Here is a 13,982-nt window from a genome sequence, read left to right as displayed (position 1 = left end):
CTCTATACATCCTGGAGGAAAGTGGTTTTAGTTGTGCAGGGCGCACTGTCTTATGTTTGGGCTCACATAGGTAGGTAGATTATCCCTTTTTAAAGTCAGCCAAAGGACTAGCCACTAGCAAGTAACAGACTAACAACGTACCGTTTTCAATCTCTTACAAAGGACTTGGCATCATTAAGCAACAGATAACTTTTATAAGGTTGTCCTCATATGTGAGCCCAATGGAAGTTTCAGCTGCCATCCTAGTGATGAAAAATCTAAATGGGGACAATGTAGGACTCTATTTCTGTAAGGAATTATCCACATATGGCAATTCTAACTTAGGCTTTTAAAATTGATTTTCTTTTAAAAATTTTAAAAAAATATATAAATACATTTGCATAGGCTTACAGATTTTGTTGCATATCAACATATAAGTTACAACAATAAAATAAAATAAATCAGTCCAAAATAATATCGTTTTGAACTTGTAAACAGAGTTATGGGAGAGCTTGAATGCCAGAGTAATTACAATTACATTATGATGTGCAAATAACATAGGATGTTTAGATTGGGGAAGAGAGGCAAATAACTGTAACAATTCAAAATTATGTTTCAATATTAATTCTTTTCATCAATGGTTACATCTATTATACAGAAATAATAGGGAGTGAAGCAGGAGGGATAATGCATGCACACCAGACCGCATTGGATACTGTAGATGCTGTCACACATGGCATTTCTCTTCCTCTGGAGCCTTTCAGGTCATGTGCTGGGTGTGCCAAAGATTCTGCATCTTTGATGATGTGTATCCAGCAGATGCGTTTGACATTTGCTTCCATCGGAAAGAAGGAACATAGCCCAGAAGAACAGTCCTTGCAATCGGTGCTAAATTACCAAAGTGTTACTGCAGAAAACCTTTTCCAGAATTTTACTTTTCCTAAGCAAAAGCAACTTGTGAGAATTCTTGCATTACCTTAATGGCAATCTCTTGCTGCTGTGGTGTGGATAAGAAATTTAATTAATCTGTGGTCCCAAGTGTGCTTTACTGTATGTATGTAAGGTGTTGGTCATAACCACCAAGTCTAACTTCCCGGTAAACATGCCAGGCTTGTGTTCAGATGGCTCAGCTAGAACTCCAGGAATAGCTCTGTCTTTCGTGGTCACCAATATTTGTCAGGCTTCCAGAAGCATCCCTGTCAGATCATGGGATCAATGCAGAGACTATGTTTGGATACTGTGGATGTAAGCATCCTATAATATCTCAGTGAGCCAGCCCAGAGACTCCTATTTACAGCAGCAGAGAAGTGCATCTTCACTGTGATTTTGCAAGCCCTGCTGTGGTTTATTCCCCCTCTGAAGTGTGAAGAGTTAGAAGGACATGGCTGTATGATTCTTGCCAATCCCGCAACACCCCTCCTCCCTCCCTACCAGCACCAGCACAGTGCATTTTGTGCACCAAGCCAAATCTGCTTCACTTCTGCTTTTGGCCTCTGTGTTGTTGCTATTTGATGCCATCCACGTACTTTCAGGAGAACCAGGCAGACTCTGCCGCTAATTCCTGCTTGCCAGGTGTCTCTAGATTAAGAGGGAGAGGGATGAGAGAGATACAACAGTGTAATCTTACCCATGTGTATTCAGAAATAAATCTTATTTATTTCATGGGAGCTTACTCTCGGGTAATTGTATAGGCTTGGGGCTTAAGTGTTGGCCTCCTAACATTATTTTTCCTCTTATCCAAGTTATTACAGGAGGCCCCTTAGAAAACAACTACCGGCTGAAGCAGTTCCACTTTCACTGGGGGGCCATAAATGAATGGGGCTCGGAGCACACGATTGACTGTAAGGTCTTCCCAGCAGAGGTAAGAGGAAGGAGGACCCTCCCACTCACGGAATACTTTCGCGAGATTCTAGAATGTTGTGCACCAGTGAATCTTAATCAGAAGTTCTAATTACAGGTAGGTAGCCGTGTTGGTCTGAGTTGAAGCAAAATAAAAAAAATCCTTCAGTAGCACCTTAAAGACCAACTAAGTTTTTATTTTGGTATGAGCTTTCGTGTGCATGCATCTGAAGAAGTGTGCATGCACATGAAAGCTCATACCAAAATAAAAACTTAGTTGATCTTTAAGGTGCTACTGAAGGATTTTTTTAAAATTTTTAATCAGAAGTGTTCGCAAAAGCATTCTGGGCCTGTGACATTTCCTCTGCTTGTGTTCTGTCAACGCGTGGACAGATTTGGCCAGTAGCCATGTGGCCATTTCTTTTTTTTGTGGGGGTGGGGTTGGGGTTGTGGGGTTGCTCTTGGGCAGCCAAGAGTAGAAGGCACAGAACTCTGCTGCAAGGTCTTTTGAGAATCATACCCGATTCATTGCAGTTTCTGAAGAAAAAGATTGTTCCATCTCATTTCTTCCACGGTTCTAAAATATCAATTGAATTTAATTTCAGCTGCATTTGGTACACTGGAATTCTTGCAAATATGAAAGTTTTGAAGAAGCTTTGATGGAAGAAAATGGTTTGGCTGTGATTGGAGTCTTTTTGAAGGTATGATGGTGGGAAGCCTGTAATTTTCCAGTGGTTCATTCTGAACTGTCATTTATAAAATTGTGGAGACACTTTCTTACACAAGGAGCACCTTTAAGGCTGCACTCCTTTGCACATTTACCTGGGAATAAGTCCAACTGAACTCTTCCTTTCAATGGTAAGAGCTGCTCAGCCATGGAATGGGCTACCTCGGAAGGTGGTGGACTTTCCTTCTTTTGAGATTTTTAAAGAGATGACCACCTGTCAAGGATTCTTTAGCTGTGATTCCTGCATTGTGGGTGGTTGGACGAGTTGACCCTTGGAGTCCCTTCCAACTACATTTCTATGATTCTGTGATTCAATAACACTTATATCTGAGTGGACATCTATAGGAGTGCGCTGCAAGTAACCTTTTAACTTTTTGTTTATATCACAGTAATACAAGCATGCATCCTGTTGGTTAACTAGATCAGTTACAAAACCAGAAACCAAGGATCATACTGAGCAGGAAGAAGGAATGAATGGAGAAAAAATGAATTATAGGGAAGAGGGAAGAGAGAAAGGGAGAAAAGAGTGAGGACTTTTCAGCACCCAAACTGCATATGTGTCCTCTCCGCAGTGGTTCAATTATTGTATTGATTTAGAACTTCCAGCATTCCCTTGCATAGTGTGATGCAGTTGGTAGGAACAAATAAATACCAGAAAATATTTCAGCTGTGTCCGGCAAAGACTAATGGCATAGTGCAACCTTTGCCAATCTGTTGCCCTGTGGAACTTTTGGACTACAACTCCCATCAGTCCCAGCAGCCAACTGGGGCTGATGGGAGTTGTAGTCCAAAACATTTTCAGGGCAACAGGTTAGAGAAGGCTGGCCTAGTGTCACAGGCATTTGCACTAAACCACTTGATCTATGGATGCAATGGATAAAAACATACTCTTTCTCCCATTCCCTTCACAGCTTGGAGCCAATCACAGTGGGCTTCAGAAGTTAGTAGATGCCTTGCCATCAATTAAACACAAGGTAAAGAGAACTTTAACCTTAGTTGCTATTCAGTATCCATCTCACACAATGCACAGGAGCAATCCGTAGGTTTGCCCTGAAGCCAACCTGACTATGAGCATTCCTGGATGATGCATGGGCCTGTTGTGTTTATGTTGGTGGCCTTATGGTGCCTGTGTTATGCCACAGGTGGCCTAGAGCACTGGAACCTCACATGGCCTTGCTCCCACTTTGAGCCAGGCATTTGTTCAGAGAGTTGACCAGTCTGATTCCAAGCAGAGGTGCCAGGATGTGTGTGCCATTCTCCCAGTGGCTTCTGGAAGTGCTGTAGCTCAGTAGAAGAGCATCTGCCTTGCATGCAGAACCACCCAGGTTTGATCTCTGGCAGCATCCTCAAGTCAGGCTGGGAGAGAACCCAGCCTGTAACCCTGGAGAGCTGCTGCCAGTCCATGTAAACAATATCGAGTTAAGATGAGCCAGTGGTCTGACTTCGTATAGGATAGCTTCCTATGTTCCCTATGTACATACATAAAAAGGTAAGATCGTCCCTGCCTACAGGCTCACAGTCTGACAGAAGCAGTACAAAAGGAGCTGAGGCCTCCTATATGTGGCGGGGATGCTGTGGTGGAGGACTGTATTGAATTGTGGCTCCTCTTTCCATGCTTGGTGCCTGAGGACCCAGGAAGACAGGTAATGCAAGCTGAGGATCCCATCACAAATAACCCAGACTGAATGAATTTATTATTTCAGTCACAGACCGGTTCCAGCTCACATACAAAATCAGGGAAGTCATGAAACACAATAGGGATACATTTAAATTAGCAGTTCGGTATAACAGGGACAGTACAGATATAGCAGCAGTTAAAATATATAAATTAGATCTTACTAAAATAAAAACCTGAAGCGTCATTTAAAACCTTAATCATGATGATACCACAGCTTGTTCCCTAAGTTTTATGGCAATTGCACAGAATAACCCAGACTAATCACTGGTACTTGGATTTGCTAGGATGATCTCGTTGAGTTTGATGAATTTGACCCGTCCTGCTTGTTGCCATCATGCCCTGATTATTGGACTTACGCAGGATCTCTCACCACCCCGCCGCTTTCAGAGTCCGTCACCTGGATCATCAAGAAAAAGGCGATAGAGGTTGATGATGATCAGGTAGAGCAAATGGAAACTTGCCATCTGTAGATGGTGTATTGCTGGGGATGGATGTGGGAAAGCCAAAGGAAGAATGAGATTCTCAGCTGGGGAAAAAGCTTTCTAGGAGGAACTTGGTGTCTTCTAAAATGTTGGGAATGCAACTCTACTTTATTTTCCCCTCTGCAAGCGCAGTATAGAAGGCACATACTGCTGAATAATCCCTGCAGAGTCATATCCAACACTGTTAGGCTGAGTTTATATGTGGAAAGGCAAATCTTTAAAACTTCGTATTGTGGAGGTTTTGTGTTTTTGCTTTTGCAAGCTAAACTAGTAGACCTGAACATGTAACTTGGAATAATTGTGGGTAAAAAAATTGTAATTTTTGTTTGGTATCTCAAATCTTCCCTCCCAATGCTAATTGCAGCTTCCGGGAAGATAGGGTTGCGGGGTTTTGGGGTGACTTTGGGATCATGGTGGGGTGGGGGAAGGTTAAGCCCTCTCAGTGGAAATTGTCCAGTTCCTGTGTTAATTGTTTTGTAAACTGACATGATTGCAAATGGCATGTTCAGCATTACATCCAATTTGGCTCCAAGTATGAGCATTTTAAACAACGTCTGGTGCAGAGAGAGAGACAGACAGATGATGAGAAACAAAATGAAATGCTTCCTGTTCCTAACAGTGGCAGTACAATATTATCACTATTGCAACAAGCAAAATCATACAGATTCTCATTTGGAAGCAATTCCTGCTTATCTCAGTGGGATTTCCTTTCATGGTTGGGTCCTGAGGATTTCAGCTATTTTCTTCTTTTTAAGCTGAGTTCCTTCTCTAAAATAACACTTGCTTTTGTGGCACGCATTGGACCTTTCCAGTTTCTGTGGGTCAAATTATGTTCGAATTCTTTTCCTAGCAACGGGCTTCTCACTTTTCTCCTTAGATTCCTTTTCCAGGATTCACTAACTCGGTACAGTCATTGTGCTTAACCACATAGCTGCCAAGTTATCCCTTTTTTAAAGGGATTTTCCCTTATGCTGAATAGGCTTCCTCGCGAGAAAAGGGAAAACTTGGCAGCTACGCTTAACCATGGTTTGCCTTCCTTTAGCCAAAGCTAAGTATTGCATCTGAGTCATGAGTAAGAATTGATCACAAACCTGTGTGGAATTGTGACTTGTGATTAATGTTTTCTTTCATTTAAAGACTTACATTCCATTTTTGTCTCAGAAGAAGAGATCTGTAGTGGCCAGTAGGATTCAGGTTAAAACCAACAAAAGGCCAGTACAAAGCTAACTTTAAAATCTATAACATAATCAGAACAACTACAAAGTAATAACTGTTGTTGAGCAAACCATGGTTAAGGCAGCTTCCCTATTAACAGCAGCCTGTTCTTGCGTGGCCTCTGGGTACAGAGCTTAGCTTAGCTAGTTAAGATAAACTGTGGTTGCTTTTGTTGCACATTTGGAATCTTCGGGGCCAAGGCAACAAACCATAGTTATGACTGCACTGGGCCCCTAACTTCTGGGTGTTTGAATCCTGGAAACCGAGGCAGCTTAAGAATGTAGGCTTGATTAAGAGATGGCATGCCGCCATCCTGTGAATGTCTAGGATTCGATAATGTTCTCAAAGGCTGACAAGCTGCAAATGATAAGATATGGATTTTGTCTCCAGTCTCTTCTTAATCAGCTCTGGAAGAGAGCCGAACCATTAACTTGGGTATCAGAGGGGTGTGTGGGTGTGTGAGAGAGAGATCAATTTTGTTTCTTCTCTAACCCTTTCTGGACTTTGCTCTTTCTCATTTCCAGCTTGAGGTGTTTCGGATGTTGCTCTTCACCCCTGCGGGAGAAGAAGAGCAAAGGATGGTGGACAATTTCCGTCCACTTCAGCCAATAATGGATCGTACCGTCCGTTCCTCTTTCCTAATCCAGCAACGACGGAACATTGAAACAAGATCAGACGAACAGATACACCATGCCCAGCAGCAAACGCCCCAGGCGGAGCACGTGCGCCTTTAAGGAGAGGGGGAAATATATATATATACAATGTTTATTAGCACTTTATATGTTTAGAATATATCTTGATGCAAGGTCACTTACTTTAAAGGGTATTGGGTTTGTTTTGGTGTCCTTTCCTCTTCTAATGAGCTGCTTTTTCTGTAGCACAATAACCTGCTTTAACTTAAACCCCTCCTACAAATAGCCATTTAGAGTATGCATCAAGTAGAATTCCAAGCTTCGTCATCAAGGCTTCTCTATTGCTCTCTCTATATATAAATATGCACACAGATTCTCAGTTTCATAAGCTGTATGGTGGCAAAAGATGTCCCCAAGAGGACACATTCAAGGAAAGACATAACTAAAGCATAGCTGTAGGAAATGGAGAGTTTGCAAGAGTAATGACTTTTTTATGAATGGACTTGTGCTTATATTCGTACACACGGTCCAATTCTGTCTACCTCTGAGCTCTTAACTTTATAACAGTTATCTAATTTTTCACTGTATCTTTTGTGCCTACCAGTTCTCTTGGATCCAGGGAATGAGCCCTTTCCACAAACCAGTGGATTTAAATGGATTCTGGATGAAATCCTAAGTGTGCTTTCTTGGAAACGAGCTCAATTAAGATCAGCAGGACCAACTTCCAAGGAAATGGGCATAGGACTGGGCTTTGTGTGTATGTACACATCAGTATATATTTACTGACATGGTTGGGACTCCCATGTGTACACTTTGTCATGAGCACACCTATAAATATATCTCCGCCGCCGCCCCCCAACTCTGTAGGCTGATCTCAAGTCTCAATTGTATTTTTAAACAAAAGCCTGCAAAGCATTTGTATGAGCAGAATATAGATAACAAGCCTCATCCGGGATCCATCTTCTTCTAAAGCTATCTTGAGATCTATCATGTGCCAGAATTAATCAATTGCTTTTAGTACTTCAGCCCTTTTCAGATTTCCCCCCAAATATCACGTAATAGTACTGGGGAGTGTTCTGTTACAGTTTCAGTATGTACATGCCAAAAGTAGCTTCATTAACCATGTTACTTAAATTACAGGGTGAACTGAAATCCACTTTCTGCATGCATCAGTTTTTGTTTACATGTGTGCCGTCATTTTGGCCCATACTAAAGTGGGGTTAATTTTACATTTCCCACTCGCCCACAGGGACTGACTCCATCTTCAGCACATCTTCAGCTTGTTTTCTGCAAGGGTGTCCTCTCCTTTTCAACCATAGGCTGGTGGGTCTTGTGTGCCAAATATAACTTGAGTATAGCAAAAGTTAGAATATGGCATCAGCCGTATGGATATATTTGGACCAATCTATTCTCAGAAACTAAATAGGGCTGGTGTGGGAAATCTTTGGCCCTCCAGATGTTGCTGAACTACAACTCCCATCATCCCTGGCCATTGCTCAAGCTTGCTGGGGCTGCTGGGAGTTGTGCTTCAGCAACATCTGGAGGGTCCCCACACTTGGCCTAAGGATAGGAGCTCAGTTTGGCATGCACAAATCCTTGCAGAAGGTGGCAACTTTAGGTTATGGCCAGTGTTAGTTCTACTCAGAGAAGACCCATTCAAATGAATGGACATGACTAACTTGGGCACATTAATTTCAGTGGGTCTACCTAGTTGGATCAATCCTTTAATTCCATTTAGGCTGGTGAGGACAGCAGCCAGGTAGTTTACACAGCTTTTAGGAAACGGGATCAGCTTCTGTACTTCAGGGTTGCCTTTTTGACTTGTCTTTTTGATAAATGATTTATTTCCCTGACTGTTCTTATGCCTGTGTATTTATAGAATCTGCTATCATATATACCCTTTGTTCCGAATATGCTAAATGAATTGCTTTCAAATTAGTAATAGTGTGATGCGGTGATTCTGATTTAATTAATGTGTCTCCATGTGGCTTGGATACCAGGCAGAAACAATTTTGTATAGGCTGTTAACACCTGTTTTCTAAAACAAAAAACCTCAGACACTTAAGTTGGTGAATTGGTTAAACACAATGCACATTTACAAACCTCTCCTTCTGTGTTGCCAGAAGTTATTTCAGTTTTATCCTCCTTTTGGGGAGGAAAAATGAACTGTTTCATTGTATGGAGAGCGCCTGTGACTAGATAAAAAATCTACTGAATTGCATTGTACTTGGAACGGAAGAACAATAACACACTGTGTTGAGAGCAGTACTTGCTGAAGAATAACGTAATGGTTCATTATGCTCCTGGACTGCATGAAACATGCACTCCAAAAGCAATCTGGGTGCTTTGAATACCATTGTATTTGCCTGTTCGTTTGAGCAGTAACCATAAAGAATACCAAGCAAACTGCCTACTGGGCATTTTTTTAAAAAAATTCTGTAAATCACTGGGGCCTCCCAGGGGAGATCTGGATGGAGGCTGGATGGTTTGCCTGGCCTCCTCCCTCCATCTTCCCAGTGGAGTGGCTAGGTTGCATGCAGAAGCAGCGCATGAATGTGCTGGCACAATACAGTGTTGTGGGACCTCGGAGCCAAGCAGGGTTTTTCATGAATGCTAGGCCAGAAGTTTCTGAAATGGCTCAGAAGCATTTAAACCTCTCAGGATAAGAGAAGCAGAGAGCACTGATTTGGAAGCTATTCTGGGGGCATATACAAGCCCGTATAAAGAAATCGTGATACGTTTGCAAAAAAAAAGAAAGTAAGTGCTTTGGCATCTCAGAATGGAAGAAATGGTTGCATATAAAATGGCTTTGAAATATGCAATAGGTAAAGGGTTTGTCTGCTTTAATTTGATAAATGTCTGAATCATTTGCTTTTAATGGGGGAACCACATTATATGCACTGCAATGAATCAAACTCAGTTTGTAACTAGGCTTCAGCAAATGGCCTCGGTCCAGTATACCTGAAGGAGCGTCTCCACCTCCATCGCTCTGCCCGGACACTGAGGTCCAGTGCCGAGGGCCTTCTGGCGGTTCCCTCGCTGTGAGAAGCCAAGTTACAGGGAACCAGGCAGAGAGCCTTCTCGGTAGTGGCACCTGCCCTGTGGAACGCCCTCCCACCAGATGTCAAAAAGAAAAATAACTACCAGACTTTTTGAGGACATCTGAAGGCAGCCCTGTTTAGGGAAGCTTTTAATCTTTAAGAAATTAGTGTATTCTAATATTTCTGTTGGAAGCCGCCCAGAGTGGCTGGGGAAACCCAGCCAGATGGGTGGGGTATAAATAAATTATTATTATATCAATAAATTGACCCTGTTCTTCCACTCCCTCCTATTTTGACCCCTGTTTTTGACAGGTATTCTCAAGCAAAAACATTCTCTGCCTCTTCCCTCCCTGCGTTTTCAGCATTGAGTCCAACTGTACAAAAATGCCCCTCTCCAAAATCTTCCGCCTGACTCCTGGCTTCTATGAAGGTCTGGAAAGAAACTTTGATACCATCCAGTATCATAATCCCTGTGAAGTAGCAAAAGGGCTTCTGGGTGCAGCATTTTGCCTCTGGGTGTGTGGGACCCTCCATCAAATCCTTGCACCATGATAAAGCTGATGCTGTTCCAAGAACAGAACATGTCTAAACCAAAGCAAGTTCTGGGATGAGTGGAGATTCTTTGTTCTATACCAGGCATGTCCAACAGGTCGTTCGCAATCTACCGGTCGATTGCGGGACGTTAATGGTTGATCGCGTCCAATTAAAGAAGTAGGGAAAAAAACTGTGCCAAAGCTCAACAACAGCTTTGCCTCCCCCCCTAAAAAGCTCATATACTTTGCCTGGCAATGACAATGGGTAGATCACAGCCAGTATTTTTATACTGTTAGTAGATCGCAGTCTCTTGGGAGTTGGATGTGCCTGTTCTCTACAAATCGTCTGCTGCAGGATTGTGTCATAAAGATGATATCCAAATCAATTAGCTATTGAATGCTAGGACTGGCTCCAGATATTGGCTAGAACGTAAAACCGCGTGTAGCAAATAGCTTACATTTTGGAGCAATAGTATGACTCATGCAACACACTGGCGACAATTATTCACACAATTTGCATGAGTCGGACTACTACGTTTATCAGCAGCACAGGTTACATTTTGGAGCGAAGCAATTATCCTGATAGTTGAAAGTCACCTGTGCATTATCTCTGGCCTTGGGGCCACTTTTGCTTCAGGTATAATTATGCCGTGTGGGCAAGGAGTCCCTTTGATGTGACAAACACCGCTTGTCTGAGTATTAGCACATGGAGTACTGATTCTATAATTGATTCTTCTTCAAAGGGTCCGTGGCTGAATGCAAGGACCGGAGTGGTGATAATAGGGCAAGCACTCAGAGCTGTTACTCCGATGTTCTGCGTGGTAACTTCAAAGCTCCGAGTGCAAAATAATCCCCTCTCCTTTTGCAGAAGACACAACGAATTTCATATATTTGAAATGGCCATAATCTAATTTTACTGTGTGAATGGGTGGAAAGAGCGCTGGACTGGAGTTCAAATGGTTGCCAGCCACAGACTCCTCAGAGGGTGTATACTGTACATTTCTACTCCTTCAAGCAGGATATGTTTCTCCATCCATAAAATGGGGGTTGCCGTTGCCTTCGCAGTAGGAGGAATGAGATTGGGAAGCCTTTGTGCCTACCCTGAACCATTGGGGATATGGCAGGTCATTCACCTAAATAGATGAAGTTCATTTGAGCTGCTTGTGAAAAACTGAAAGGAGTAAGTTGAATGAAACCAAAACCCAGGCAAACAGCTTGATCTTAGAACTGAATGGAACATAGATGGTTGCTTGCAAATCTTTGCTGGATCCAGGCAAGAACTGAATTGGGAAAGAAAGAAAAAAGTTACTGGCCCCAACATAAATTTCAGGGCCCACCCTATTCTGGTGATTGTAATCTGTTTTAATTGTTTTTCATCTTAAATTGTTGGTAACCTGCCGTAGGACCTGCTGGGGAAGGATTGGTAATAAATAATGATCATAATTTGATACTGGCTTCTAAGGCTACGTTGCTCTTTTGGATCAGGCCATTCCCACCAGCCAGCTCCTAGAGACATCATAAAAAAATAAAAATCATTGTATGTATGTATTAATTTACTGACTAGAGAGATCTAGAAACATCACACAAGTACATTCAAATATTTGTTAAAAAAACAACCCAAAGGCAGTAATAATGAATAGTGCAGAAAGTCTTGGTGTATCCAAAATAAGCTGTTAGCTCTGTCCTTCAGGAGGGTCTGGCACGACCCCTGCTGCAGTCTGCTCTTTGCTGTGACGTCAGTCAAACTAAAAAAGAAAATGTGTGCAAGCAGGAGAATTGAGAGGGCTGGCTTTGGAGGTTGGGAGCTTTCTCCCAGGAATGCTTTGAAAATGGCAAACAGCCCGTCAAAGCCTGCAGCAGGTCTCTGCTTAGCTCCAGCTTTCTCCCCATGGCAGGAGGGTAGAGTGCACTTGTCTTGTGCTCATGTCCTGCTTTCTGGTTTCCCACAGGCATCTGCTCAGCAACTGTGAGAACAGGATTCTGGACTAAATGGGCCATTGGGCTGATTTAGCAGGCTCATCCTGTGTTATGAGTTGGAGTCCAAAAAACTCTAGATTCTGCAGATTCTCCATCCCTCAGGTAATAGGCAGGAGATCCCACAATGAGCCTGTGCCTTGAGACCCATGTCCATCTCTAGAGCTCTTTGGAGGGAGCAAAGTGTACTTTAAATGTGTGGTGTGGACGTCAATATGATGATCCTTAGAGCATTGAGTCCACTAGGGGGCAGGAGCTGATAATGGAAAAGCCCCAAAATGAGTGCAATAAGGATGAACTCCAGTAGCCTGGATGTTGTGTGTTAAGAAGTGAAGCCCAGCCTGATTATTTTAAAAGGACTGAGATGGTAACCTACCTTTGAGCCTAGATAGGGAGTCTATGCAGACAACTCTGAATGTTTGTCTAAGTTGTTGTTCTTTAACATGTATAACATTGTCTGCAGCAAGCCAGGACACCATACTGGTGATCCAAGGAGGATGACATTGCTCTCTGATGCAAAAATCTTTTATTTAAAACTGGGCGTTTGTGAGCTTTCTTCACATGATGTAAGTCGACATTTTAAATTGGGAGGGTAAACTTTTTCAGCATTCAGACATGGATATCCTTCTGGGGACTCAGTCTATTGTGGCAGAGCCAGAGGCAGAAGTGCGTGAAGCAGTGGATGTGGAGGTATTGAGGGGATGCCAGTGTGATGTAGTGGTTAAGAGCGGTAGACTCATAATCTGGTGAACCGGGTTCATGTCTCCGCTCCTCCGCATGCAGTTGCTGGGTGACCTTGGGCTAGTCACACTTCTTTGAAGCCTCTCAGCCTCACTCACCTCACAGAGTGTTTGTTGTGGGGGAGGAAGGGAAAGGAGAATGTTAGCCGCTTTGAGACTCCTTTGGGTAGTGATAAAGCGGGATATCAAATCCAAACTCTTCTTCTTCATCATCATCAAATCTGCAGATGGCACCAAACTGGGAGGGATAGCCAATGACGCAGAAGATAGCATCGGGATTCAAGATGATCTTAGTGGATTGGACCCAACTGGATCCAAACTAACAAAATGAATTTCAGTAGGGACAAATGTAAGGTTCTGCACGTAGGCAGGAAGAACCAGATGCACAAATATAGGATGGGAGATACCTGGCTTGCCAGGTGAAAAGGATCTAGGGGTCTTAATAGACCACAAGTCAACAATGGGTCAACAATGTGATGCAGCAGCTATTCTAGGCTGCATCAACATAAGTTTAGTGTCCCCATCAGGGGAGGTCACAGTCCCACTGTGTTGGCCAGACCACACCTGGAGTACTGTGTCCAATTCTGGACACCACAATTTAAGAAGCATATTGATAAGTTGGAACGTTTATAGGGGGAAGGTGACCAAGATGATAGAGAGTCTGAAAACCAAGCCTTATGAGGAATGGTTGAATGAGTTGGGTATGTTTAGCCTGAAAAAGAAGAGTGAGAGGATATGGGAGAGATATTTCCGGATATGGAAGATGCAGAAAACTTGTTTTCTGATGTTCCGGAAACTAGGACCTGAACTAATGCTTTCAATTTACTGTACAAGAAATGAGATTTTGACTAAACATCAGGAAGAACTTTCTGCCAAAAAGAACTATTTCACAGTGGAATAGACTCCCTTGGAAGGCAGTGGCCTCTTGTTCCTTGGAGGTTTTAAAGTAGGGGTTGGATGGACTTGTCATGAATGTTATAGTTGAGATTCCTGCATTGCAGGGGGTTGAACTAGATGACCCTTGGGGTCCCTTCCAAGTCTACAATTCTATGACTTTGTATGGTATGCTACATTCCAGCCATGCAAAGAGATTTCTAGACCCCACCCCACTGAATTTCCCTCCAGTTTCCATCCAAGCAATG

General features: G+C 42.8%; 1 protein-coding gene across 2 annotated transcripts in view; it reads left to right on the top strand.

The window, feature by feature from the left end:
- The window catches only part of CA5A (carbonic anhydrase 5A), a 30,005-nt gene extending 23,101 nt beyond the window's left edge, over positions 1–6,904 (top strand). For both annotated transcript variants that reach the window (XM_035119187.2, XM_035119188.2), the window contains exons 3-7: positions 1,722–1,840; positions 2,424–2,519; positions 3,457–3,519; positions 4,508–4,663; positions 6,445–6,904. In XM_035119187.2, coding sequence (XP_034975078.1) covers positions 1,722–1,840; positions 2,424–2,519; positions 3,457–3,519; positions 4,508–4,663; positions 6,445–6,654 — 644 coding nt within the window. In that variant the 3' untranslated portion in view covers positions 6,655–6,904. The remainder of the gene's footprint in view (positions 1–1,721; positions 1,841–2,423; positions 2,520–3,456; positions 3,520–4,507; positions 4,664–6,444) is intronic.
- The last annotated feature ends 7,078 nt before the right edge of the window (positions 6,905–13,982 follow it).

Source organism: Zootoca vivipara, chromosome 6, assembly GCF_963506605.1.
Source record: "Zootoca vivipara chromosome 6, rZooViv1.1, whole genome shotgun sequence".
NCBI lineage: Eukaryota > Metazoa > Chordata > Lepidosauria > Squamata > Lacertidae > Zootoca > Zootoca vivipara.
This window is presented reverse-complemented; position numbering and strand designations above follow the sequence as displayed.